The sequence below is a fragment of the Carcharodon carcharias genome, chromosome 21, assembly GCF_017639515.1.
Source record: "Carcharodon carcharias isolate sCarCar2 chromosome 21, sCarCar2.pri, whole genome shotgun sequence".
Lineage (NCBI taxonomy): Eukaryota > Metazoa > Chordata > Chondrichthyes > Lamniformes > Lamnidae > Carcharodon > Carcharodon carcharias.
Genome location: NC_054487.1, coordinates 62,201,750 through 62,228,264, shown reverse-complemented (window position 1 = coordinate 62,228,264; position 26,515 = coordinate 62,201,750). Strand labels below are relative to the sequence as shown.

At 38.9% G+C, this 26,515-nt stretch overlaps 2 protein-coding genes across 4 annotated transcripts in view; one reads left to right on the top strand and one right to left on the bottom strand.

Moving 5' to 3' along the window:
• The window catches only part of helb (helicase (DNA) B), a 57,505-nt gene extending 52,609 nt beyond the window's left edge, over window positions 1-4,896 (top strand). For all 3 annotated transcript variants that reach the window (XM_041215602.1, XM_041215601.1, XM_041215600.1), the window contains one exon: window positions 4,182-4,896. In XM_041215602.1, coding sequence (XP_041071536.1) covers window positions 4,182-4,295 — 114 coding nt within the window. In that variant the 3' untranslated portion in view covers window positions 4,296-4,896. The remainder of the gene's footprint in view (window positions 1-4,181) is intronic.
• A 3,596-nt stretch (window positions 4,897-8,492) lies between these two features.
• grip1 (glutamate receptor interacting protein 1) overlaps window positions 8,493-26,515 on the bottom strand; it is a 111,116-nt gene continuing 93,093 nt past the window's right edge. The window contains exons 18-24 of the mRNA XM_041215951.1: window positions 25,637-25,776; window positions 22,272-22,457; window positions 11,714-11,867; window positions 10,453-10,564; window positions 9,666-9,902; window positions 9,129-9,275; window positions 8,493-8,997 (exon numbers count right to left, since the gene is read on the bottom strand). Of these exons, the coding sequence (XP_041071885.1) occupies window positions 8,758-8,997; window positions 9,129-9,275; window positions 9,666-9,902; window positions 10,453-10,564; window positions 11,714-11,867; window positions 22,272-22,457; window positions 25,637-25,776 (1,216 nt within the window). The 3' untranslated portion in view covers window positions 8,493-8,757. The remainder of the gene's footprint in view (window positions 8,998-9,128; window positions 9,276-9,665; window positions 9,903-10,452; window positions 10,565-11,713; window positions 11,868-22,271; window positions 22,458-25,636; window positions 25,777-26,515) is intronic.

Sequence of the window (26,515 nt, the reverse complement as noted above, 5' to 3'; positions counted from 1 at the left end):
CAGAAATCTTTGTATCCTCACTGGCTATGGGTGAGGTCCCAGAGGACTGGAGAATGGCCAATGTTGTTCCATTGTTTAAGAAGGGTAGCAGGGATAATCCAGGAAATTACAGGCTGGTGAGCCTTACGTCAGTGGTAGGGAAATTATTGAAGAAGATTGTTCATGACAGGATTTACTACCATTTGGAAGCAAATGGGTGTATTAGTGAGAGGCAGCATGGTTTTGTGAAGGGGAGGTTGTGTCTCGCTAACTTGATTGAGTTTTTCGAGCAAGTGACAAAGATGATCGACGATGGAAGGGCAGTGGATGTTATATACATGGATTTCAGTAAGGCCTTTGACAAGGTCCCTCATGGCAGACTGATACAGAAGGTAAAGTTGCACGAGATCAGAGGTGAGCTGGCAGGATGGGTACAGAATTGGCTTGGTCATAGGAGACAGAGGGTAGCAGTGGAAGGGTGCTTTTCTGAATGGAGAGCTGTGACTAGTGGAGTTCCGCAGGGATCAGTGCTGGGACCTTTGCTGTTTGTGGTATACATAAATGATTTGGAGGAAAATGTAACTAGACTAATTGGTAAGTTTGCAGATGACACCAAGGTTGGAGGAGTTGCAGATAGTGAAGAGGATTGTCAAAGGATACAACAGGATATAGATTGGTTGGAGACTTGGGCGGAGAAATGGCAGATGGAGTTTAATCCGGACAAATGCGAGGTAATGCATTTTGGAAGGTCTAATACAGGCAGGAATTACACAGTAAATGGCAGAACCCTTAAGTGCATCGACGGGCAGTGGGATCTGGGTGTACAGGTCCACAGGTCACAAAGTGGCAACGCAGGTGGATAAGGTAGTCAGGAAGGCATATGGCATGCTTGCCTTCATTGGCAGGGGTATTGAGTATAAAAGCTGGGAAGTCATGCTGCAGCTGTATAGAACCTTGGTTAGACCACACTTGGAATATTGCGTGCAATTCTGGTCACCACTTTACCAGAAGGATATGGAGGCGTTGGAGAGGGTGCAGAGGAGGTTTACCAGGATGCTGCCTGGTCTGGAAGTTATTAGCAATGAGGAGAGGTTGGAGAAACTCATTGTTCTCCCTAGAGTGACGGAGATTGAGGGGTGACTTGATAGTTTACAAAATTATGTGTGGCATTGACAGAGTAGATAGTCAGAAGCTTTTTCCCAGGGTGGAAGAGTCAATTACTAGGGAACATAGATTTAAGGTGAGAGGAGAAAACTATAAAGGTGATGTGCGGGGCAAGTTTTTTACGCAGAGGGTAGCGTGTCTGGAATTCGCTGCCAGAGGAGGTGGTGGAAGCAGGTACGATAGTGGTGTTTAAGAGGCAGCTTGACAAATACATGAATAGGATCGGAATAGAGGGATACGGACCCCGGAAGTGCAAAATGTTTTAGTTGATGGGCAATATGATTGGCGCAGGCTTGGAGGGCTGAAGGGCCTGTTCCTGTGCTGTACTTTTCTTTGTTCTCCCCCCCCCCCCCCCCCCCCCACTGTGGTTAAACTGACTGGCCTGTTGTTGCTGGGCTTAACTTTACATCCTTTTTGAACAAAGGTGCAACATTTGCAATTCTCCAGTCTGCTAGCATCACCCCTGAGTCAAAGGAAGACTTGAAAATTATGACCAGTGCCTTTGTAGTTTCCACTCTTACTTCCCTCAGTCTCCTTGGATGCACCTCATCTGGTCCTAATGCCTTAGCATTATATAGTACAGACATCCTATCCAATACCACTTCCTTATCAATTTTAAACCCCTCTGATCTGCTCTTTCACCATGACCTGAGCAGTCTTCTTAGCTATGCCCTCTTCCTCTATGCCCAAATCCCCCTTTTTGTCCCTAATTGGCCTTACTCCTCCTCTTACCGCCTTTCATATGCCTGTCAAAGACTTCTTGCCTTTCCCCTTCATGAGAATTTACCTGGACTGTATTCTAACTTTTTTTAAGGCAGCCCACTATCAAGATGCCGTTTCGCCTGTCAATCTTCCAATTTATCTAAGGTTAGCTCCATTCTTACCCATTGAAGTTGGCTTTCCCCCCAGTTAATTTTTTTTACTCTCGATTCTTTTCCTTGTCCTTTTCCATAGCCAACCCAAACCTTATGATACAATGATCACTGCCCCCTAAATGTTCACTGACCCTTGATGCACTTAGCTCACCTCATCCACAAGATCCAGGTCTAGCAGTGCCTCTTTTCTCATTAGATTGGAAACATACTGCTGTAGAAAATTTTCCTGAACACTCTAGGAACTCTTGCCCTTCTCTGTTCTTTACAGTACTGCCATCCCAGTCTATATTCAGTCCCACATTATAATTAATCTATAATTCCATTGCAAATGTTTTCCTCTACATCTTTCTCACTAGTTGGTGGCCTTTAGACTTCATTGAGCAATACAATTGCACCTTTTTTGTTCCTTAGCTCCAAGCCAAATAGATTCTGTCCTTGAGCCCTTCTGGGACATTTCTCCAACACTATAATGTTCTCCTTAATGCTGCTACCTCTCTCCCTTTCCTAAATACCTCATATCCAAGAATAATTAATATCCAGTGCTGCTCTTCCTTGAGCCAAGTCTCTGTTCTTACCACATCATCATATTTTCATGTGGCTATCTGCACCTGTAATTCACCAATTTTATTTACCACACTGTGCGTTTGCATACATGCACAATAACCTGATTTAGACTTTATTACTTTCCCTCTTACACTGAACCCACCTAATATTTCTTTACTATTTCCTATACTAGTGGTATCTGTTTCTCCCAATTGCACCTTGATATTTGTCTCCAGTATTACTTCCTGGTTCCCACACCCCTGGCAAGTTAATTTAAACCCCTCCTCAATAGCACTAGCAAATCGACCCACAAGGAAATTGGTCCTGGCTCTGTTTAGGTGCAACTCGTCTGGCCTGTACAGGTCCCATCTCCCCAACAATCTAAAGCCCTCCATCCTGCAACATCTTTCCAGCCACACATTCACCTGCTTTATCTGTAGTATTTAAGGTCCTGCTTTCTAATTTCTTACTTAGCTCCTTAAAGTCTGACTGTAGGACCACATCCCTGTTTCTGCCTATGTCCTTGTGGACCAGGACTGGCTGTGCACCATTCCCCACTCAGTGTGCCCTGTGACATCATTCAGTGACATCCTTGACCCTAGCACCAGAGAGGGAACATACCATATATAAAAACAAAAAACTGTGGATGCTGGAAATCCATAACCAAAACAGAATTACCTGGAAAAACTCAGCCGGTCTGGCAGCATCGGCGGAGAAGAGTTGACGTTTTGAGTCCTGATGACCCTTCGATAGAACTTCCCACACCCCTGGCAAGTTAATTTAAACCCCTCCTCAATAGCACTAGCAAATCGACCCACAAGGAAATTGGTCCTGGCTCTGTTTAGTTCTATCGAAGGGTCATGAGGACTCGAAACGTCAACTCTTTTCTTCTCCGCTGATGCTGCCAGACCTGCTGAGTTTTTCCAGGTAATTCTGTTTTGGTTAGGGAACATACCATGTTGGATTCATGTCTGAAGCTGTAGAAACACCTGCCTGTTCCCCTAATTTTTTAATTAATAATACTCTTCTAGTCGTCATGTCCTCCTGTACAGCTGAACTAACCATGGTGCCATGAACTTGGCTCTGGCTGCACTCCCCAGAGGAACCATACTTTCATCAGTATTTGGAACTGAATACTGGTTGAACAGTGAGATGCACTCAGGGCACTCCTGCACTACCTCCCCATTTCTTCTTGATTCTCTGGTAGTCAGCTATTCAATCTCTTCTTGCAGACTTAAGCTGTGGGGTGACCACATCAATAAACATGTTCTCAATTTGGCGGAGGCACCGCAGTAACGCCAGCTGCTGCTCAAGCTCTGAAACCGGGAGCTCAATCTGCTATAACTGACGACACTTCATATGGTTACCAAGACACTGGAAGCATCCTGGAGTTCCCAGAGAGAGGTCGGAGCAGCCTGCCATTCCTCTATTAGATAATAAACATTATTCCAAAAAGAAAAAGGGAAAGAAAAGAGGTGGAGTGTTTTTTTGTTGCATCATGTGCTGGCTGGTGTTCACAATGCTTAGAACCATGGCTAGATTTATTTTATGTATAAGTACTTAAAAATTCCCCAGCATGATTCATTAGATTATTGCGTAAGACTTTATTTTGTTTTGTAGGCATCCTTGGCGGAATCACCTCTTGACTGTAATAAGTTTATGCAGCTGGCACTTGACTGCCCACCCCCAGGAGGAAACTTGAATGTAAAGCAGCTGTTTAAAGAAGAAAAGTGAATGAGACGACAAAGACTTTACACAAAAAAGACACTGAAATAATATGCTCTGAGTTAAAGGAGCAGCATGCTTTCACGGAGAAGGTTTTATCCCTTGGAGAAAGCTGAACATTTGGCCAATGGTGTTTTAAAACTGGTTCTAGGACAGCAATTTGCACTGATCAAGATGTGTAAAATTGATTTACTCAATACAGGTCTGGTCGGATATTCTTTTTATTGATGTTAGTTTTTGCTAAATGACCAGTTACTTTTTTAAAAAAAATAGAACATTCATTATTTCATTTCCTAAAAAAATGATTTTTTTGTAGGAAGCCTCATACATCAAAGTCTACTTATGTCTAACTCGTCTTATAGTGTATTTGCAGTTTAAGTATAGATGCATTCTTAAAACTAATCTACTGAAGTCATGATGCATGTTTTTTATCTGATTTTATTTCATCTTGCATATCCCATACAAATCAGCAGTGAAGATTCCCAAAACCTTAAGAGGACGATAAATATCATGCTACCAAAGTAGGAAATTTGTACAAAAATACTTTACAGTTTATAATACTTGTTTGTTACAAATAAAAATACATTGTCCAAAGGACATAAGTATGACAGATTTGATTCTAGCTGTCTGTATTTGTGTTGTTGGCAGTGCTTTTGTTTTTAAATATGAATCACATTGTTAGGCTGGAAATCTTAACAAAATGGGCGTGTTCTTCAGTGGATGTAATTTAAATAAGTCACAGCAGGATACAGATGCTCCCTTAATTATTTTGAAATATCAGGTGTAGATTTAACTTACACCACAGTTTGGAAAACTGGTAGTAGTAGTCTGATTTCTCTTTCCCACGGGCCATCCATTCTACATTATGCCCAATACTCATTTTCACAGCAATCAGATTTTGTCTGATGGTGGAAGTTAACATCTACCCTCCACATGTTTTGATTCACTGGAGTGAGGCACGACCAACAATAATACTAACATATTTAACCAGCCTTCAAATTCATATACATCAAAGTAGAATTCATATTTCAGTTATACTGATTTACAAAGTCAATCTTTTGCAAATACAAACATGTTCATTAACTATTTACCAGCCCCAATGCTGGACCTTAACATGTAGAAGACACAAATGATCAGGTTTAGGATTACCTATTTAAAAATGGATTAATGGATTAATATTAAGACTAAATAATCCAAATGGCAGGTACATATCAAGAGTTATAGTCCTGGTGGCAATATCAGAATCTCCATGATAAGAGATGAGGCTATAAAATCCTGGCAGACAGAAGGTCACCTGTGGTTATTTGTTTTGTACGAGGATGACATTTTATTTTCTCAGCAATTAGGGTTCTCAGTTTGCAAGTCAGTGCTTTTCAAAATCAAGACTAAATCTTAACTATAGTTCTTACACTTTGCAGTTTGTAAAAGGACAAGATCCTCAATGTTCAAGTCAGATTGTTAAGTAAAACTTGTCAAGTTTTACTGGAAATCAGAGCCAAGGATTGAGGAGGGGTAGCAATTAGACACACAATTACAGCTGTGAGGAGGGATGATATGCTAGAAGGATTAACAATTGGGGCCATGTGGATTGATTTTAGGAACAAAGAAAAGGGCAGTCATATTACTGGGAGTGTACTCTAGACCCCCAAACCGTCAGAGGGAAACAGAAGACCAAATACGTAGGCAAATCTCTGAGAAGTGCAAGAACAGTAGGGCAGTAATAGTAGGGGGTTTTAACTATCCCAATCTTAACTAGGATAGTTTTAGTGTGAAAAGAGGGAACAAAATTATTAAAATGCATTCAGGAGAACTTTTTTTGGCCAGTATATAGCAAGCCCAACAAGACAAGGTGCGGTTCTGAAATTAGTTTTAGGAAATGAAGGAGTGATTGTGGAGAGCATTTTGGTGGCAGTCATCACAATTCAGTTTGTCCTTTTCCATAATTATGTTAAAACTAAGATAAAACAGGAGTTTAAGTCCTAAATTGGGGCAAGGCCAATTTTACTAAGCTGAGGAATGATTTAGCAAAAGTGGATTGGAAGCAGTTACTTAAAAGGTAAATCAGTGTCAGAGCAATGGGAGGCATTCAAAGGGGAGATTTATGGGGTTCAGAGTAAACATGTTACCACAAAGAAAAAGGGTGGGATGGCCAAATCTAAAGCCCCCTGGATGTCAAGGAGCTTACATGGTAAGATAAGGCAGAAAAGGAAGGTTGATGTCAGACATCGAGAACTCTATACTACTGAAAGCGGAGGGGTGAAATCAAAAAGGAAATTAGGAAAGCAAAAAGAGAGAATGAAAGAATATTGGCAAGCAAGATGAAGGAGAACCCAAAGATGTTTCAATTCATCATTACATTAAGAGTAAGAAGATAACTAAGAAAAGAGTAGAGGCCATAAAAAACCAAAAATGTGTGTGTGGAGGCAGAGGATGTGGGTATGGTTATTAATGAATACGTTGTGTCTGTCTTCATAAAAGAGGGGACAATGCAGACATTGTAGTTAAGGAGGAGCAATGTGAAGCGTTGGATATGATAAAAATAGGGAGAGAGGAAGTATTAAGGGGATTAGCATCCTTGAAAGTGGATAAATCACCAGAGCTGGATGAAATGTACCCCTGACTGTTTAAAGATGCCAGGGAGGAAATAGCGGAGGGTCTGACCATCATTTTCCAAACCTCACTGGATACAGGTGAGGTGCTGGAGGATTGGTGGTCTGCTAATATTGTACCTTTGTTTATAAAGGGAGCGAGGGATAGACTTAATAATTACCAGTCAGTCTGACCTCGGTAGTGAGCAAATTATTGGAATCAATTTTATGGGAACAGGAGAAACTATCACTTAGAAAGGCATGGATTTATTAAGGGAACATAGTGTCTCTGACTAATTTGATTAAATTTCTTGAAGTAAGGAGGAGGATTGATGAGGGTAGTGCAGTTGATGTGGTCTACATGGATTTTAGCAAGGCTTTTTGTCAAGTTCCCACATGTCAGACTGGTTAAAAAAACTCATGGGATCCAGGCAAGCTGGATACAAGATTGGCTCAGTGACAGGAAACAGAGGGTAATTGTTGATGAATTTTTATGTGGCTGATGAGCTGTTTCCACTGGGGTTCCATAGGGCTCAGTACTAGATCCCCTGATTTTTGTGGTATAAATGACTTGGATGTAAATATAGGGGGAATGATCAAGAAGTTTGCAGACAACACAAAAAATTGGCTGCAGGGTTATTAGCAAGGAGGATTGCGAATGGAATTCTTCTATCACCGAGGCGTAGAATATAAGTGCAGGGAGGTTATGCTGGAACTATATAAAACATTAGTTAGGCCACAACTTGAGTATTGTGTACAGTTCTGGTCACCACATTACAGAAAGGATGTAATTGCACTAAAGAGGGTACAGAAGAGATTTACAAGGATGTTGCAGGACTGGAAAATTGCAGCTATGAGGAAAGTTTGGATAGGTTGGGGTTTTTTGCCTTGGAACAGAAAGCCGAGGCTGATGGGGAGATTCTGAGGGGCCTGGATAGAGTGGATGGGAAGGGTCTATTTACTTTAGCAGTGACTAGGGAGCATAGATTTAAAGTGATTAGTAGAAAGATTAGATGGGAGATGGGGAAAATAATTTTCACCCAGAGGGTTGTAGGGGTCTGGAACTCACTGCCTCAAAGGGTAGTAGAGGCAGAAACCCTCAACTCATTTAAAAGATGTCTAGATATGCAACTCAAGTGCCGTAACCTGCAGAGCCTCAAATCAAATGCTGGAAAGTGGGATTAGGTGGAGTGGCTCATTTTTTGGTTGGTGCAGACACGATGGGCCAAGTGGCCTCTTTCTGCCCTGTAAACTTTCTACGATTCTATGATTTACAAGATTATCACTGCTTCCCAACGAGAATCCAGTTAATGGCTAATAGCAATAGGAACAAAGCTTTTTGGCCAAACACCAAAACATAGAAGACTGGTTGAAAATAAATTGTCTGTGCAGTTTTAAACTTTTCAATAAAACATATGCACTTAACTAGGGGTAAAGACTGTGTGCTGCATCAGTAATTTTTGAATATAATTTAAAATTCTCAATTTAATTTTAAAAAAAGGTTCATTTTACAGTTTTTAAGCAGCACTTTTTTTTTGTCCAGTAACCAGCTGGCAGCATAAAAAGATTTTTTTTTAAGAATTTGGACAGTAATCACCAGGGAAAAAAATACTCTTGGCATAGTAATGCACAGGTTTTGTTTCATGGCTGTGCCCTGCATAGACTGGCTTAGTTATGTTTCACAGTTTTGTCATTTGTGGTGAGGGGAGGGGGTCTTATCAAAAAGATTGGTTTTTGCTGATTTATGAAATGTGTGTGCTTGGAACCTGTGAGACACGTGAATGAATGACTGAAAAGGTGAGTGTTCCACAAATGAATATTAAAGTGAATTAGCACCATTGAAAATCCACAATACTTCAGTCTATTGGACTGAATACCTTGCACTACAATGTGTTTGTGTTTTCCTGTATGTCTGTACTACCAAGTCTTCCTTTCTGTTGCCTAAAAACATGAGCGTCGTCTTGCTCACTCCATTCTCCTGCTTGTGATGTTGGATCTACAGAGAGCACCTCCTGAAAGGCCAGAGGGTTTCTGCTGATGACCAGTTCAAGTTTATTGCCAGAATCTGCAATTAGAGGCACCACCAGGCAGCAGTCAAAGTCTCTGGTACGGATGTGATTCACCTGTTGGAAGGAAATAAAGCTATCACCAATCTTTTCAGTCTCTGCTTTCAAGAAATGTGAACAGGCTTAAGTTTTATTTCTCGTGCTTTATATGGAATAAGAACAGATTTAAAATATTGAATCTGATATACCTGTAACAACCTGTCATAGGGCTTGACACCACCAAGGGCAGCTGGTCCATTTGGGCGAATGTTGTTGACATACACACCTTTCTCCAATAGGCCATCCGAAACACTGAATCCAAAATCTTCAATATCTGAATCTTTGTATAGTGTTACCTGTGAAAGATTTCAAGAAGGTATTATGTTTCCAACTTGGTACCGAATCAATGTATAGCATATATCTTATTTGAGTAGTGTGCTGGTTATTGCTATGTTCCATTAAAACAGCTTCTACGGATAAGGTATCAATAGTACAGAGTAACATTGTGCAGTCTTCAGACATATCATTTGAATAATCAGGCCTTTCTGTTTAAAACTAAATTACAACACAGATTGACTTTCAAGTCTAGATTTACAAGTCAGGGAAATGAGTTTTGCAAGTCTAACCACTTTATCAGTCAAACTGATAATTCAGATTTATTCCATTATAGAAACTGAAATGTTGAAAATGGAATTAAGAAACACAGAAGCATGATTAGAATAAATATATTTTATGAAATCTGAAACCTTGTGCAACTCCACTGGTGTTGGTGACATGATTTCTTTCATTTCTTGCTTTATTTTTCTAATAGCAAACAACTTTGATCTCCCACCATCTGATGGTAAAGTGTTGCTGCGGGAAGTCTGGGTGTAATGTGCTCTGACAGGATTTCTCTCTTGGAAGCTTGACTGTCTTCCTAGCGGCCTCTGACCCAGGCTGTTTTCATGATTTAGACTCATTGCACTCCCAGACATGATTGTTGCCTGTTGAATTAAATACCAAAGCTGTAAAGTTCAGGGTCCAGGAAAATGAAATGAAAAGGCAACTCTATTAGTAATGGTGGGTAAGAGTTATGAAAATTGGAATGTATAGTGTTATGTTCACACTTTTTAAAATTTTGAGTTGACTCAGAACATTAGTTGGGCAGAATGATGATTGTATCAACATTATTTTACTATGTGTGCATAGTCTTGTGTTAGTATGGATTAAAAAGCAATAGCTATCTACTGTTAAATACTGAGCTGTTAATTTGAGTAAGTTTTAAGCAAAAATGTTGCATATATTAGAAACTACAATCTTAAAAATTACTGCCTCACACCAACACTCAACATTCAAAAAAAGTACCAATATAGCCAAGTTTCTCAAATTCAGTTGATTTTGGTTGCCAGCCTTCTTTAAAGAGGAGCTAGGTTCCTGTAATTATCAAGACCATATATAGGCTAAAGAACAAAAGCTGGATGAAATATTAAATCATTCAATATTACTGTTATGAAAGGGTAACAGCATATGTATGGAAATAGCAAGACTTCATACCTCCAATTCTCTCAGAATTCCTGACTGACCACAGGTTTCCAAATCTTCTAGCGCCTGGGACCAGAAACTTTCTTCCTGATCTGCTTCTAATCCATCATGACCACCTACATAACTGAAATTTGTTCAGAGAAAATAGTATACACATATTATTAAAAAACATGCAGGTTTTTACAGCCCAAAAATCTTTTTTAAAATGTTAAGAGAAACTACATTCAGTTTTGCTGTACTGTATCATCTGCTATAATGAAGTTATGATGAACGTTTATATAACACTGGCTAGGCCTCAACTGGAGAACTGTGTCCAATTCTGGGTGCTGCATTTTAGAAAGGATGTGAAGTTATTAGAGAATGCAGAAAAAAAATTATGAGAATGGTTCCAGGGATGAGGGAATTGGAGTCAGATGATTATAATTTTCTATATTAAAAAGATCATCAGCTGATTTTGGGTAATGCCACAGAAGCATATATATTATAGCCATTATCCACACTAACCTTGTAAACTATTGAAATTAGGAGATAGTTACTCTGTAATACAGAACTTGAGTGTTGCTAAGAGGAGGAGACAGGCTGTTGAAGCTTTTCAAATTGTACTAGGACGTTTGCAAGAATTCCAATTTCAAAGGGAACACAAATTTATACTGATTATACAGCAGGGATCCAGACTGGTCGCGACATTGCCATGGCAAATACACTAGGGAGCTTTTGTCCTCTGTGCTTTTGTTTATTTTTTAAAAAGGTACAATGTATAGACATATTCCTTTTGCCTGCAGAGGATAGATCTCTGCAATAGACAGAGTACTGACCGTATTCAATCAACACCTGCTTGCAAAACTCAGAATATGTCTAACATTAGAAGTGATTCCGCGATTTGGCTGCACTTGCTGAACAATCCTGAGTGTGCTAAGAATTACACTTGCAACCAATTTAAGAATTTCGGTCAGGCTTGCAATGTGAACTTATAGTATCAGATCTACCAGATTTCTACCTCTATTAGGATGAAAATCATGATCCAGGTTAGAGGGGCATTTTATGCCCCTTCCATCAACATCCTGGAAGGGTCATAATCAGTTTTACAATATAAAAACTCAATACTAAGCCCATCTATTGATTCACAACAGTGTTGGAATATGAGCAAAATTAAGTTGTTCCTGTTCATTATTGAAGTTCTTTTAATAGATGAAAAAGAGACCAAACCGTAGCATAGGGGAAAATAACTTCTTGCAGCATCTGTTCTGACTGATAAATGAATTGTACAACTCACCCACTAGTGGTGGGTCTATCCCATTCATCGTCACTCAATGCTACTTCATGATATGGGTTATTATTATGCCTGCTGGCAGGTGAAAAACTTAGTTTGGCACTTCTCCATTCATGTGCGTGAAGGCTGTAGCCAGAGGCTTGATATCCAGAAGGACCTTAGAAAAGAATCATAGGAGATTCAAGCCTAGGATTTCAGAGACAATATAGGAATGCTTGATAAAAGATTCAAAACCAGTTGAAACATTGGTCCACACCCAAGATTCTGCCCAATGAAGGAATTTGAGAAGGCAAGAAACACAAAATAATTATGAGGGACTATTCAATCTTAGTGCCTCACAGACAAAAAAGGGTATTTAACCAAAAGAAATACATAAATCTGTTGAAGTTCCTTCTTTGCATTGATTGTTAATGTTATCCAGATTAGTAAATTACTTCCACTCCAGCAAAATACTGTGGTTTGGGTTTATCACACTCTGCCACAAAAACTTAATCACATTCACAAACTATACATTGGATAACATTTCTACAATTGAACAGTTGCTTTGTCACAATCAGATATTACAGTATTAATCCATTTATAAAATTAAAAATACCCCAAATTATAGCGAATGAATGCCAGGTCACTTAAAGCCTTACTGTGAAATACAATTTCAATAGTAATGGTACAGCATAAACGATTTAGTCAAGTTATTCAGTGAATTTTACTTTATAAAAATTATATTTTATAGCGAGGGGTAATATCTTTGGTCATCTCTTGGTTAAGATATGCAAACCATATGGAGTTGTAACAGATCATTAATTAGTTGGAACAGCACACAAGTCTGGAATGCACCAATCTCATTTGTAAATTTAAGAGCAATGTCTAGTATTCGATTGATGCAATCAAAATTATAACCAGTTCATTAGATAACACATTTTACAGTCAAAACTTATTCAGAAGGCAAGAAATTTTGAACTGTAACTATGACAAGAAAACACTGAAGGAAATGCTTCTGGGTGGGGTGTTTAATCAATCAAAACACATTACGTGTTTCCAACAGATATAATTTTAGATAAGTTAGTCTAGTCTATATTAATAATGTCAGGTTCCTGGACATGTTTACTATAGAGTAAGGTCACATGTTTTGATGAATAGAATGTTTGATATTTAAATAAGCTTTCCAACAGTCATAATTTATTGTGGTGGGAGGGCGGGGGGTGGGGGGTGGGGGTGAAGATTTTTTTTAATATTTGTTCATGGGATGCGAGCATCACTGGCTAGGCCAGCATCTATTGCCTATCCTTAGTTGCCCTTGTTCAGAGGGCATTTAAGAGTCGACCACATTGCTGTGGGTCTGGACTCACATGTAGGCCATACCAGGTAAAGGTGACAGATTCCCTTCTCTAGAGGATATTAGTGAACCAGTTGGGTTTTTACAACAATCAACAATGGTTTCATGGTCATCTTTAGACTTTTAATTCCAGATTTTTATTGAATTCAAATTCGATCTGTCGTGGTGGGTTTCGAACCCAGGTCCCCAGGGCATTACACTGGGTCTCTGGATTACTAGTCCAGTGACAATACCACAATGCCATCTCCTCCCCCTGGGAGGCTCAATGAATGTTCAATTGAATGTTATTAATATTTAAACAGAGAAAGGTTAATTATTTCATCCAGCCAGGCTTTCTATAATGCAGTAGGGACTAAAGTTTGTCATCTATAATAAACAGAAATCTATTAAACTTAGTACAAAGTATCATGCAGAAAATTTATTTTCATAGAACCTACAGTACAGGAGGAGACCATTCAGTCCATTGTATCTCTGCTGGCTCTTTGAAAGAGCTGTCCTATTGTCCCATTCCCTTGCTGTTGCCCTAAAACCCTGCAAATTTTTCCTTTCTAGGTAAATATCTAAATCCCTTTTAAAATGATTAAACCACCATTTCAGGCAATCTGTTCCATATCAGAATTCACTGCTTAAAAATATCATCCTTTCACTAGCTTTTTTTTAACTCTGTGTTCTCTGCCTTCTAACCCTCTTGCTAGTGAGAAATGTTTGTCCCTGTGAACATATTGTGAGGTAGGTTTATTGGAGGTGGGCGGGGGAAAGTATAGTTGGGTCTGTCTGTGTGATTTAATTACATCTGGAGTCATGTAGGCTGCAAGCTTTAAATCTTCAAAAGAAGCTAAGTGCTTGACACGCTAATGGGTAAACATGGATGCCACTTAGCATGTAAAATTTGAAGGGAGTTTGCATTTTTAGATAAATGAAGAGATTTGGATTTCAAAGGGATCTTAGGCTGTTTACAACTAATTAGATAAGCAAGGCTAAGGAATGTATTTATTTTTCCCAAAGGTTACTGACAATATTGGCAACAAGAAAGTTTTTATATTGAAGAAGTTACAGTTTCAAAGACATATGGAACAATAGAATTTACATATTAAAAAGAGAGAAACATATATAAAGGAGAATTAAAGGCTATGTGTCAGAAGGCCATGTAAGATCTAACAGGAGTGTGTGAAATAGCTTTAATGAAGCCTCCAGCACTTGTGCATAAGTCTGCTATATAACGAAACTGAAGTTGGGGAAAAGCATTTGGAATTCCACTGTCCAGGGTATTGTCTTAACTTGCTGGTTCTGTTTTAAATCTAAAATCTATTCTGGACTGTTGCCTTAAAGGGAGTGTAACTGGGAGTCAGGGTAATTAGGAATTTTAGGAGTTCTTATAGCAACAAGTAATTGTAGTCTTATGTATGTGCTTGAAATCTTCTATATTTAATAAATATTTTAATCAAAATTTTAAAAATCTCTGAAGGTCTTGGTGGACTTATTACTTCTGAACTCAGTGTACATATCTTGTAATAAATACAAATTGCAAAACCATTGTGATAACGCAACCAAGCTTCCTTTATGGATTTGGTCCGCCTGGCGCACATCATCTGCCACGTCACAACACTCCCTAACAAAACACCTCATAATTTTGAGCACCTCTATTAAATATCTCCTTAACTTTGTCTTCTCTAAAGACAACAATTCCAGCCTGCCCAGTTCTCTTCACATAACTGAAGCCCCCTCACCCCCAGTACCCTTCAGGGAAATCTCATCCATACCCTCTTCAAGGCCTTGACATTCTTCCTAAAGTGTGGTGCCCAGCTAACCAGTGATTTATAAAAGTTTAACATAATTTCCCTGTTTTGGTAGTTTGCCTCCATTTACAAGGCCATGGATGCCATATGCTTTTTAAAAAGGCTTCATCAACTTGATCTGGTACTTTCCCAAGATTTGTGCTTAAGAACCCCAGGTGTCTTAGTTCTTATACTCCCTGTAAAACTGTACCCTTAGTTTATGTTAACTGGTATAGATATGGGTATTTTTATATAAACATAAAATACATTTTATTTTTCTAATTTTTCCGACATGTTTCAAACATAGGGCAGAATTTTACATTCAGCGTGTGGGCGCGTGCCTGACACGCCGGAACTTATAATGACACGTGATGAGGCCGGGCATGCGTCCCAATATCATCGCGAATTTGTGTGATATTTCGTTCGGCGGGTGCATGCCAGAGTCGGCTGCGCGCCTGCCGATAATTGAAGGGCCTCTTAAGGCCATTAAGGACCTAATTAATCTGAATTTTACGCTGCTGTCCAACCTTATGGTTGGCAGGCAGCTGAAAAGGCCAAGTGGCCTCTATGTTTTTTATGAAACCTCATCCACGAGGGGGATGAAGTTTCCAAAAACTGTTACAAGTTAAATAAAAACTTTACTTTGAAATTAAAAATATGTCCCATCTCATATGATACAGTGACATGAAGGGACATGTTTCATTGAATTTTTATTGTATTTAATAATTTTTTCAAAAAGTGTCTTTGGAATACTTCCCCAAAGAACGGTGGAGGCTGGGTCATTGAGCGGTGGAAGCAGGGTTATTTTTGAGGCAGATGTCGATAGATACTTGACTAACAAGGAAGTCAAAGGTTATTGGGGATAGGTGAAATGTGGAGTTGAGGCCACAATCATATCAGCCATGATCTTATTGAATGGCAGAGCAGGCTTGATGGGCCAAATGGCCTACTGCTCCTAATTTGTAAATGCGTAACTGCCCTCCTGCATCTTAACCCTGAGTCTAGACAAAAATCTCCTCCAGCAGCTTTCTGTTTAATCAACTTACATTTATATATTTTTACCTGGTAGTGTGCAGTGCATCCTTGGGGTGACCTTTTTTTTTTACACATTAGAAATGTCTAATCAGAGTAGTTCAATATGGAGCTTTCTATCTCTCATGAGATCAACTTAATTTATATCCCAGCTGTCCCTGATACATTTATGTCAGTTCTGTTGCTCTGGCATTCTGATCAATGATGTAATTAGTGACAATTTGGAGTACGACCACCACAAATAAAAAAAAGTCGTTTAATTTCATCTGGCAGTTTTTCTCTCAATCACCTGAGTCTATTGATATTATCGAGTTACTTAATAATCAGTTTAAACTCAATTTGTAAAGATCAGAATTCTTAAGAGAACTTGCCTCCACCTACTTATCTATTATTCAGCCAGCCAACTAACGGCCACTACTATTGCTCCATAAATCGATCATCACCAAATAAGTTTTTCTTATTGCTATTGATTTTGAGTTATTGAGCTAGAAATTTACTAGTGTCTGTTGTATTGATGCACTTGTGGATTTTGAATATACTTATTTTCTAAAAGAGCAAGCTGTGAACTAACAGGAAGTCACATAATATTTGACATGTAATTCAATGCTCCCTCATAAGGTGTAGGAACTTGTCAATGTTTAATTAGTTTTGGGGAATTTTTTAAAAAATCATGCTTTCTTATGGGACCCCTGCTCCTGTCTGGTATATATACCATGTGATAGCTACTTATTCACCAGTTTTGAGGAGATTCTCCAAACGCTTTTTCTGTGCAACCTGCAGAGTCTACTTTCAACATTTTTATTAGGAAAAATAAGTAATGTTTACCTCTTTTTAGTGTTGTAGTTATTATGCTTTAATCTATCCTATTGATTTATCTTTTATTTGACTTCGCTTCTGTAAGCTTGGCAGAGTGGTGTGGAAGAAATGCATTCAGCATAATCTTAAACATGTCCTTAGAATGGAATCAGTAGTCAGGAAGAATGCTTGGAAAGCAAGGAGTTAATATTAATTAAATTAGGAAGGCTTATGGCAAACAGAACATCCTTCACCAGTCATAGAAGACAAGCCATCAGGACAACAGGCCTAGAGACAGATTGCTCAGGGTAGGGATGGGGTTGGACGTGGGGTGTGCACAAGTACATCCTGCCTTATCTGGAAATTAGAAAATACTTGAAGGGAATAAATGCGTGACCTGGTATGTCTAGATGCTACTGCTTTATTGCTTTGAAAGTCATCAGGGGTTCAGCATCAATTGATTGAATCAAACAGGGCTAAACTCTTAACACACCACTCAGTTTGGTGAAGAGAAGTGAGGAGTTTTCTTTGAAAATTAAGGATCTGCAATATTGTATTTTTGACACTCATATCATCCAGTCTCAATCTTTAGTTCTTAGTTTAGTTTGATAATATTTCTGTTACAAAAGCATGACTAAAAGTAAGTTTTTTTAAAACTGGTATACATAGATGGTTATCTCTGTAAAATCAATACTCTTTTCCAACAGAAAAAAGGTTCTAGAAATCCCAGCACTACATAAAATGCTGGCCCCCAGTCTTTTTCAAATTCCAAATTTCCTGTTGCTACCTCTCCCAAGTCTCTGTCTCGTCCCAATGCCTGCACTTTCAAGTTTCCCATTGCAGTAATTACACCTCCTATCCCACTAAGATTGCTGAGACCCCACCCACGACACTCCAGCTCTTGCTGATTGTTCCACATCAGATCGTCACGGAACTGTGGTGATGGTCATGTGATGTCACTAATGCTGGAGACTTCAACAACAGCCAGCAATGTCACAGAGCCAGCGGTGGTGGGGAGGTGCACTGCAGTGGGATGTTTAAATGGCTGATTCCCCAAGCTCCTGGAAGCAGTGCTCTTGGGGGTAGGGGTGGGGGGATCCCTGATTCCGGGAACTTTGGAATTTCAAAATGGAAGATAGCTGAGCCTGATACCCCCATGGATATATTTCATAACAGAGGACACTTAACAATCAGGTACAGGAGTGTAGATTGATTCTTCCTTTCCTTACACTTCGAAAACAGTGCATATTTAGCAGCCTCATAAGCTACACTTGCTGAGATTTGCTAATACATGTCAGCATAGGGGCATCCCTTCGCCCATTTGGTAACACACTGCAGTAAGTATCTCCAATAAGTTATTGCTGAACATGACTGTAAACCGTTGCTAATGCTGTCTTCTATTATGCTTCAAAAGTAAATTTTTTTTTAGATTTTACAGACAAACCATCATAACATTGAGAAGTTGAGATGAATGGAGAATTTACATCTGCAGTGTAAAATTAACCAAGACAACTAATGCCGTACTGCTTTGGGAGCAGTGGTAATCCTGTTTGTGTTTGTCTTTTACATGATGCCTCTCTTGGTAACTTACTGATTACATTGGGAAGCTAAATTCCCGGTTTAATATCATGGGTTTGGAAACAATAAATTAGCACTTGTTGAGTGACTAGCAAACCTCTTTATCCATTTCTGTGGTGATATATATTAGACATCTCATGTAATTTCATCTATTTTCAATCACCAGTGTAAGTACCACAAATATACAGAAGGGTTCCCGGATACTGAATAACCTATTGCCAACTACCAAGCACGTCACAAACTATTCACTGCACATTGAAAGCAAGGGTCAAATTAGATGCACATTTGGTCCCTTCTGATTAAAAAAAAAATCATGCTTTGATTTAAAGTGCTAATTTGAGTGGTGTCAAAATATCTTACTGAGTGGATTCTTATATCACATTGTTGTTTTTGTATCTTCGCACATTTCCCTCAGAGAATAGCATACACAAGCGGAATGACTCACAGGCTAATTAACAGTATGATAGAGAGTGACATGAACACTCTTTCCATAGCCATAACATCTTTATACCAACTGGTGGGGTTGTTGGTCCTCTAGGACAAGGGTTTCCAAAGCACATATGATGGAAAGGGTCAACAGACTCGAGTATCCTGGGGGATGTCAACCTAGAATTAAGAGACAGAGCTTGCAAAGGCTGTCTGAAGCAAGGTTTAAACTCTAAACGTTCTGACTCAGGAACGAATGCTATCACCAAGCCCAAGGCACCTGGAGCCAAGAAATAGGAGTAGGCCATTCAGCACTTTGAGCCTGCACCAGCATTTAGTAAGTCGAAACGTCAACTCTTTTCTTCTCCGCCGATGCTGCCAGACCTGCTGAGTTTTTCCAGGTAATTCTGTTTTTGTTTTAGTAAGATTATGTCTGATCTTCTACCTCAAAATCACCTTCTCCTGTTATCTTCATACTCAATTTTCAAAAATTCATTGATCTCTGACTTGAATATACTCAATAATTAAACATCCACAACCCTCCGAGGCAGAGAATGCCAAAAGATTCACAATCCATTGAGTGATGAAATTTCTCTTAATCTCAGTCCTAAATGGCCAACCCCTTATTCTGAGACTGTGACCCCCAGTTCTAGACTCTCCAGCCAGGGGAAACGTCCTCTAAGCATTTACTCCGTCAAACCCTTGAAGAATTTTATATGTTTCAACTCTCATTCTTCTAAATTTTGGGGATTATAGGCTTAATTTTCTCTACCAATCCCAGAGGACCCCATCCTAGGAATCAGTCTAGTGAACCTTTGTCACATTGCCTCCAAGACACATATAGCCTTCCTTATGTAACGAGATCAGAACTGGACGCAATACTGCAGGTGTGGTCTCAGCAAGGCCCTAATAAGAATTATTTACCCCTCTACTTCAATCCTTTGTCACAAAGGCTAATATACCATTTGCTTTCCTACTTACTTGATGTACCTACATCTTAACTTTGTGATTTGTGTACAAGAACACAAGGTCCCTCTGAATATCAAAGTTTCCTAGTGTCACCAATTAAAAGATGTTCTGCTTTTCTATTTTTTTCTTCTAAAGTGGATAACTTCACTTTGCAAATTCTTGACCACTCACTTAACCCGTTTATATTCCTTTCAGCCTATTTGCATCCTCTTACAGCTAACACTCCCACCTTTCATCAGCAGGCTTGGATATATTACACTAGATTTCCTCATCCAAGTCATTGATATAAATTGTAAACAGCCTCTGATAAAAGAGAGTACAAAATAATATTTTGTAAATATTTTCACAGTTCTGCAATGAATAGCAGTATTGCCAGGATATTATATTCCAGGAGCAGTACAGCGGCATGAGAGTACACCACCATCTGACAATACAAATGCTATAACAGATCTGACATGTCTGGGGATTTCAATATAAAAACAGTTTGGTTTGGAGTGAAGCCCAAATAACTCATGTATCATAACAGTTGAGTATGCAGTGGTGTTAAAAAAAATCATTAACCCTTTTTGACATGGATCACTGAATGTTTTGGAAAGGATTGATTATTGTGTGTACAGGCCTTGGGATGGGACAGGCAGTATCTAAATTCAGTGTTAGGACCATAATCCACATGTTTTAATGTTGGTCTGAAGATCCCACAATCTCATGTGACTGCAATAGTATTTTCTCTACTGTAGTTTGTATTGTTTCTACATTTTAAAAATAAATAAGTAGGTTTGCATATTTTCATAAATATATATATCCTGCTTATGATATTGTACTACTTACCCTAATAATTACCTAGTAACTGTCCTAACAAATCAGACTTCAATGTTGACGTTATGGTAAATCCCTATGAATTGAATTAGCATTCCAATGTTTAGAAGATATGAAAAAAAAATGCATAAACCTGGAAGTTACACCCTAATTGTGTCATCAGCATACGAAAAGAAAACCAAGAGTGGCACTGAGCATAACAATAAATTGCACCATCACGTTGGCAAGAAGGCAATGAAATAGAGCCTTTTTAAAAAACCACAAAGATCATTGGTTACCAACAATGGCCATTTTAGGTTGGCTGAAAAGACATGAAAAACATTTCTTGAGAGTAAATGGAATTAAGGCAGGGTAGAGAGGCCAAAATTGGAACAGGATGGCTTTTTTATGGTCCACGTTGCTATGTCTATTGTTGGATAGAGTTGTATGAGGTGTAATGCCATTACTCAAAAAATTAAAGGAAGGTATACAAAAAAGGAAATGTGGGGAAAAATGTGAAAGTTGAGGGACAATTCTGCTGTGAAATGGCGCACTCCTCCACTTTTTACTTAAACACCCACATGTCGGTTATAGGAAGAACCAGATTTAAAGACAAACTTGACATTCTGCCTCAAAAATATGCTTCAACTCCATCCTCAAAAAGATGATTTCGCCAAACCCATTTCCCATAGTATGCATCCAAATGTCTTAAGAGTGCAAATTATGCACAATTTGTGCAACTAATGAGGTATGCCAACTCATTTTAGTTTTATAATTTGCAAAGAGAGTTCTGTTTATTAATTTTTTGAAATACTTCTTTTGTTCTTTCCAACACGGTTTTGCTGATTAAACCTGTAGCTTTTAGGATTATAAAAATGCTTACTTTTGGCCCAAACACACATACCTGTTTACAGATGATTTCATCCAATTTGTTTTGAATTCAGGAAGGTAATAAAACATGAAGACCTAAAGGCCCATATATAATTAGGTATAACTGGTGAATCTCCCATGGACTTTGCTCATGGGTAGTCTGGAGATTAGTTCAGCTGGCATGTCACAGAATCTCAGAAATTTAATGGTACAGAAGAAGGCCATTCGGCCCATCGTATCTGCACCAGCTCTTTAAATGGGCACTAAAACCTTCTCAATGCTCTCCCTGTCATCTTAAAATGAACATACCAAAATGAAGGGCATAAGAGGACCAGCTGGTGAATTGAACCAATAAGACATTTGTAATTAAGCATTAAAACTCCCAATTCTCCCAATCACCAGCAGTTATGTCATCTCCTGAGCAACACAAAATAATGGAAGGGATGATCCTGGCTATCATTCCATTAGGGAGGTAATGGCATAGTGGTATTGTCGCTGGACTAATTATGCTCTGGGGACCTGAGTTCAAATCATCTGGCTATGCCAGATGAAAATCTGGAATTAAAAGTCTAATGATGACCATGAAACCATTGTCGATTGTTGTAAAATGTCCTTTAGGGAAGGAAATCTGCTGTCCTTACCTCCAGACCAACAGCAATGTGGTTGACTTTTAAAATTCTCTCTGAACAGGGGCAATTAAGGATGGGCAATAAACACTGGCCTAGCCAGTAACGCCCACATCCCATGAATGAATAAAAGAAAATAAAACTGCTGTATTAGCTTATCAGATTTACAAATCTATCAGTACATCTGGCTAAGACATTCCACAAGGCCACTTGATTTAGTGCGTGGCTAAGAGTTTCCACAAAGCCACTCTATTTAGTGCACCAAAGGCAATAAGGATGGGCAATAAATGCTGGCCTTGCCTATGAGTTCAACATCCCATGAACACAAAGAAAAAAAACTACAGTTTAAATTTATCTGTTACCTTGACTTCCATAGCCTGTGTCTATGCCTGACCCATCCCAGGATTCCACTGCGCTATCCACACTGGGAATAGTAGTAGAGTACACCTCACAAAACTTGACTGGCTTTTGTACGGTGGGAATCTCATCTTCTGCATCGCTCAATTCACTCAGCTGGCCAGAGACAGATGACTTTTTAGGGCTGGACACTGTAAAAACAAAGACCAACAAAAATTTTATCTGAAAATCGAAGACTATATTTTAAAAAAAAACTCAACACTGAATTCTGCACCTTGTCAAAACAATAATATCTGGTGTCATGCCTTTTAATCTCAAGTATTTAGGCTTAAGTCCAGCCACAAATTATGAGATGAAGCCTCCTTCTTTGCTTGGAATCACAGTTCAGCTATGGCCTCAGAACACCAAACTCTGTTTAGTTTGGGACTGTCTGGGAGCTTCACACAAGACAAGCCCCATGTCTGCAGAAAATGCTAATAATTTTGACATAAATCAAGTAACTATGCACGTAACATTGGTTGTTAATAAAAGCAATATATTTCCATATTTACATAGACTTGGTTACAAGGAGATCAAAGCTGGGAACTAAATATTCAGGGGTATGTGACTTTTCGAAAGGACAGGCTGGAAGGAAAGGGTGTTGGGGTAGCTTTGTTAGTACGAGATGACAGCAAGAAATTATCTTGGATCAGAAGATGCAGAATCTATACGGGTGGAGGTAAGAAACAAGGGGAAGAAGACACTGGTGGGAGTAGTCTATACTGTAGAACAGACAGTAAATCAGGAGATAGAGGGCATGTAAAAAAGGCAGTACATTAATCATGGGTGACTTTAAGCTTTAAGTAGATTGGGAAAATCAAATTGGCAGAGGTAGCCACGAGCAAGAAATCATAGAGCATATTCGTGAGTTTCCTAGAACAATATGTTGTGGATCCAACCAGGGATCAGGCTATTTTGGATCTGGTAATGTGTAATGAGGCAGGTGTAATAAATGATCTCAGAATAAAAGATTCCTTAGGAAACAGTGACCATAACATGGTAGAATTTAGCATTCAGTTTGAGAGTGAGAAACTTGGGTCAGAAACAACTATCTAAACTTAAGTAAGGGTAAATATAAAGGAATGAGGCAGAGTTGATTGGAGTGGACTGGGAAAGGAGTTTAGCAGAAAATATTTTTGATGAACAATGGCAGACATTTAAGAAAATAGTTCATGACTCACAACAAAGATATATCCCAGTGAGGTAGAAGGATTCTAGGAAGGGGATAAACCAACCATGGTTAACCAAGGAAATTAAGGGTAGTATCAAATTGAAAGAAAAAAAAAACATATATTGTAGTAAAGATTAGTGGTAAGCCAGAGCATTGGGAAAGTTTTAAAAAAAACAAAGAATTACCAAAAAATATAAAGAGGGAGAAAGTAAACTTTGAGGGTAAACTAGCAAGTAATATAAAAACAGACAGTAAGAGCTTTTGTAAATATATAAAAAGGAAAAGAGAGGCCAAAGTGAACATAGGCTGCTGAGAAAATGAGGCTGGGGACATAATAATGGGGAACCAGGAAATGGCAGAGAAGTTGAATAAATACTTTGCATCAGTCTTCACAGTAGGAGACACTAATAGCATTTCAAAAATACTAAATAATCATGGGGCAAAGCCAGGGGGATGGGGGGGGGCGTTGGTGGGTGAGGAAATAAATACAATAACTATCACTAGAGAAAAAGTACTCGGGAAACTAATGGGGCTGAAGGCCGATAAGTCCCCTGGACCTAATGGGTTGCATCCTAGGATATTAAAGGAAGTGGCTACAGAGATAGTGGATGCACTGGTAGTAATCTTCCACGAATCCTTAGATTCTGGAAAAGTCCCAGAGGATTGGAAAACTGCCAATGTAACATTCTTATTTAAAAAGAGAGGGAGACAAAAAACAGGTATAAAAAAACTATAAGCCAGTTAGCTTAACATCCTTCGTTGGGGAAATGTTATAAAGGATGTAATAGCAGAGCATTTAGAAATACATAATATAATCTAGCAGAGCCAGCATGGCTTCATGAAGGGGAAATCATGCCTGACAAACTTCTTATAATTCTTTGAGGAGGTAACAAGCAGGTTGGATAAAGGGGAACCCATAGATGTAATACATTTGGATTTCCAAAAGGCATTCGATAAGGTACCACACATAAGGCTACTTAATAAGTTAAGAGCCCATGGTGTTTGGGGTAGTATATTAGCATTGAGAGAGGATTGGCTAACTAATAGAAGATGGAGAGTTGAGATAAGGGGGGCATTTTCACGATGGCAACCTGTAACTAGTAGAGTGCTACAAGCTGGGGCCACAAGTATGTACAATGTATATTGATGACTTGGATGAGGGAAGTGAATGTACAATTGCCAGGTTTGCGGACGATGCAAAAATAGGTGGGAAGGCAAGTGGTGAGGATGACACAAATAGTCTACAGAGGGATTTGGACAGGTTAAGTGAGCAGGCAAAAACTTGGCAAATGGAATATAATGTGGGAAAATATGAGGTTATTCATTTTGGCCGGAAGAATAAAGGAGCTGAATATTATTTAAATGGAGACAGACTGCAGCACAGAGAGGTTTGGGGGTCCTTGTGCATGAAACACAAAAAGCTAGCATACTAGTGCAGCAGGTAATAGGGAAGGCAAATAAAATGTTGGACTTTATTTCAAAGGGAATGGAGTATAAAAATTGGGAATTCTTGCTAAAACTATACAAGGCAATAATTAGACCATACCTAGAATACTGTGAACAGTTTTGGTCCCCTTATCTAAGGAAAGATATACTGGCATTGGAGACAGTCCAGAGAAGGTTCACTAGGTTGATCCCAGGAAGGGAGGGATTTTCTTATGAGGAGAGGTTGAGTAGCTTGGGTTTGTACTCATTGGAGTTTAGAATAATGAGAAGTGACCTTATTGAAACATATAAGCTTCTTAGAGAGCTTGACAGGGTAGATGTTGAGAGGTTGTTTCCCATTGTGGGTGAGTCTAGGACCAGAGGGCATAATCTCAGAGTAAGGGGTCACCCAATGAAGACAGAGATGAGGAGGAATTTCTTCTCTCAGACGGTAGTGAATCTGTGGAATTCTTTACCGCAGAGGGCGTAGAGGCTGAGATAGACAGATTTTTAATCAATAAGGGAATCAAGGTTTATGTGGAAAAGGCAGGAATGTGGAGTTGAGGATGATCAGATCAGTTATGATCTCATTGAATGGCAGAGCAGACTTGATGGGACTGAATGGCCTACTTCTGATCCTAAATCTCATGGTCTTATATTTCCTAAACTAAAATAGCAGTTTCAGCATCAAGTAATTCAAGAAGCAAACATGAATGCAGCAAGTTAAGTGCTTACTATCGAGTTGTTTTTTAATCTTTAGTGTGACAGTCTCTCCTGCCATCTGTAAGAGATGAATGGCCTCACTTAACGGTTTACCCTTCAGGCTGCTGCTGTTTATAGCCAAGATTCTGTCTCCAATATGGATGGCACCAGTCCTGTAACGTAAAATAAAAAGCTTCAGTTTTAAGTAAAAAGTACAGAGCTGCTGGAACAGATGGCAGGAACAATGTTTCGAGCTTTATATAACTTTAAGTGCATGTATTTTAGCTTCATTGAGTCTGATTTATCACACATTTACTGAGCATTCATTAACAGTGCCAGAATGACAATCAAATTCTCTGACAAGAAATAACTTCCACAAGAATTACATTACTGTTAATAAATGTAAATCATTATTTCAAACTACAGAGGTTTTCTTTTAAAGAGGGGTGGGGGAATATCAAGGATCTTTAGTAATTCAGGTCGACTTGTGTGTAAACAATTTTCGCAGCATGTTAGAAATACTCATGACTTACTCTGAATATTTTAAATTCTGTGTCATTTTCAAACTACACAAACATCTACTGAATCTCCCATCCATTAACTAAGCTATTTTTTCCATCCTGTTAATCTGTTTTTTAAAAATGTATTGTCTACAATATCAAGGTATTTTATTGGAGACACAGCATTCACATATTCATACACTACATATCTGGATGAGTCATGATGCACATAAGGTTACAGGCCAAGTGTATATATAGATATTAAATCTCCAAGTGAGTCATGGTTTATACATGGTTGCAAGGCACTCCCAAACTAATACAGATCTGTAAACAGATGCAGTTACTCATTAATATAGTTTAAGCTATATAGCTGCACATTCCACTGCCCAGCTCAGAGAACTGCCCACTGACT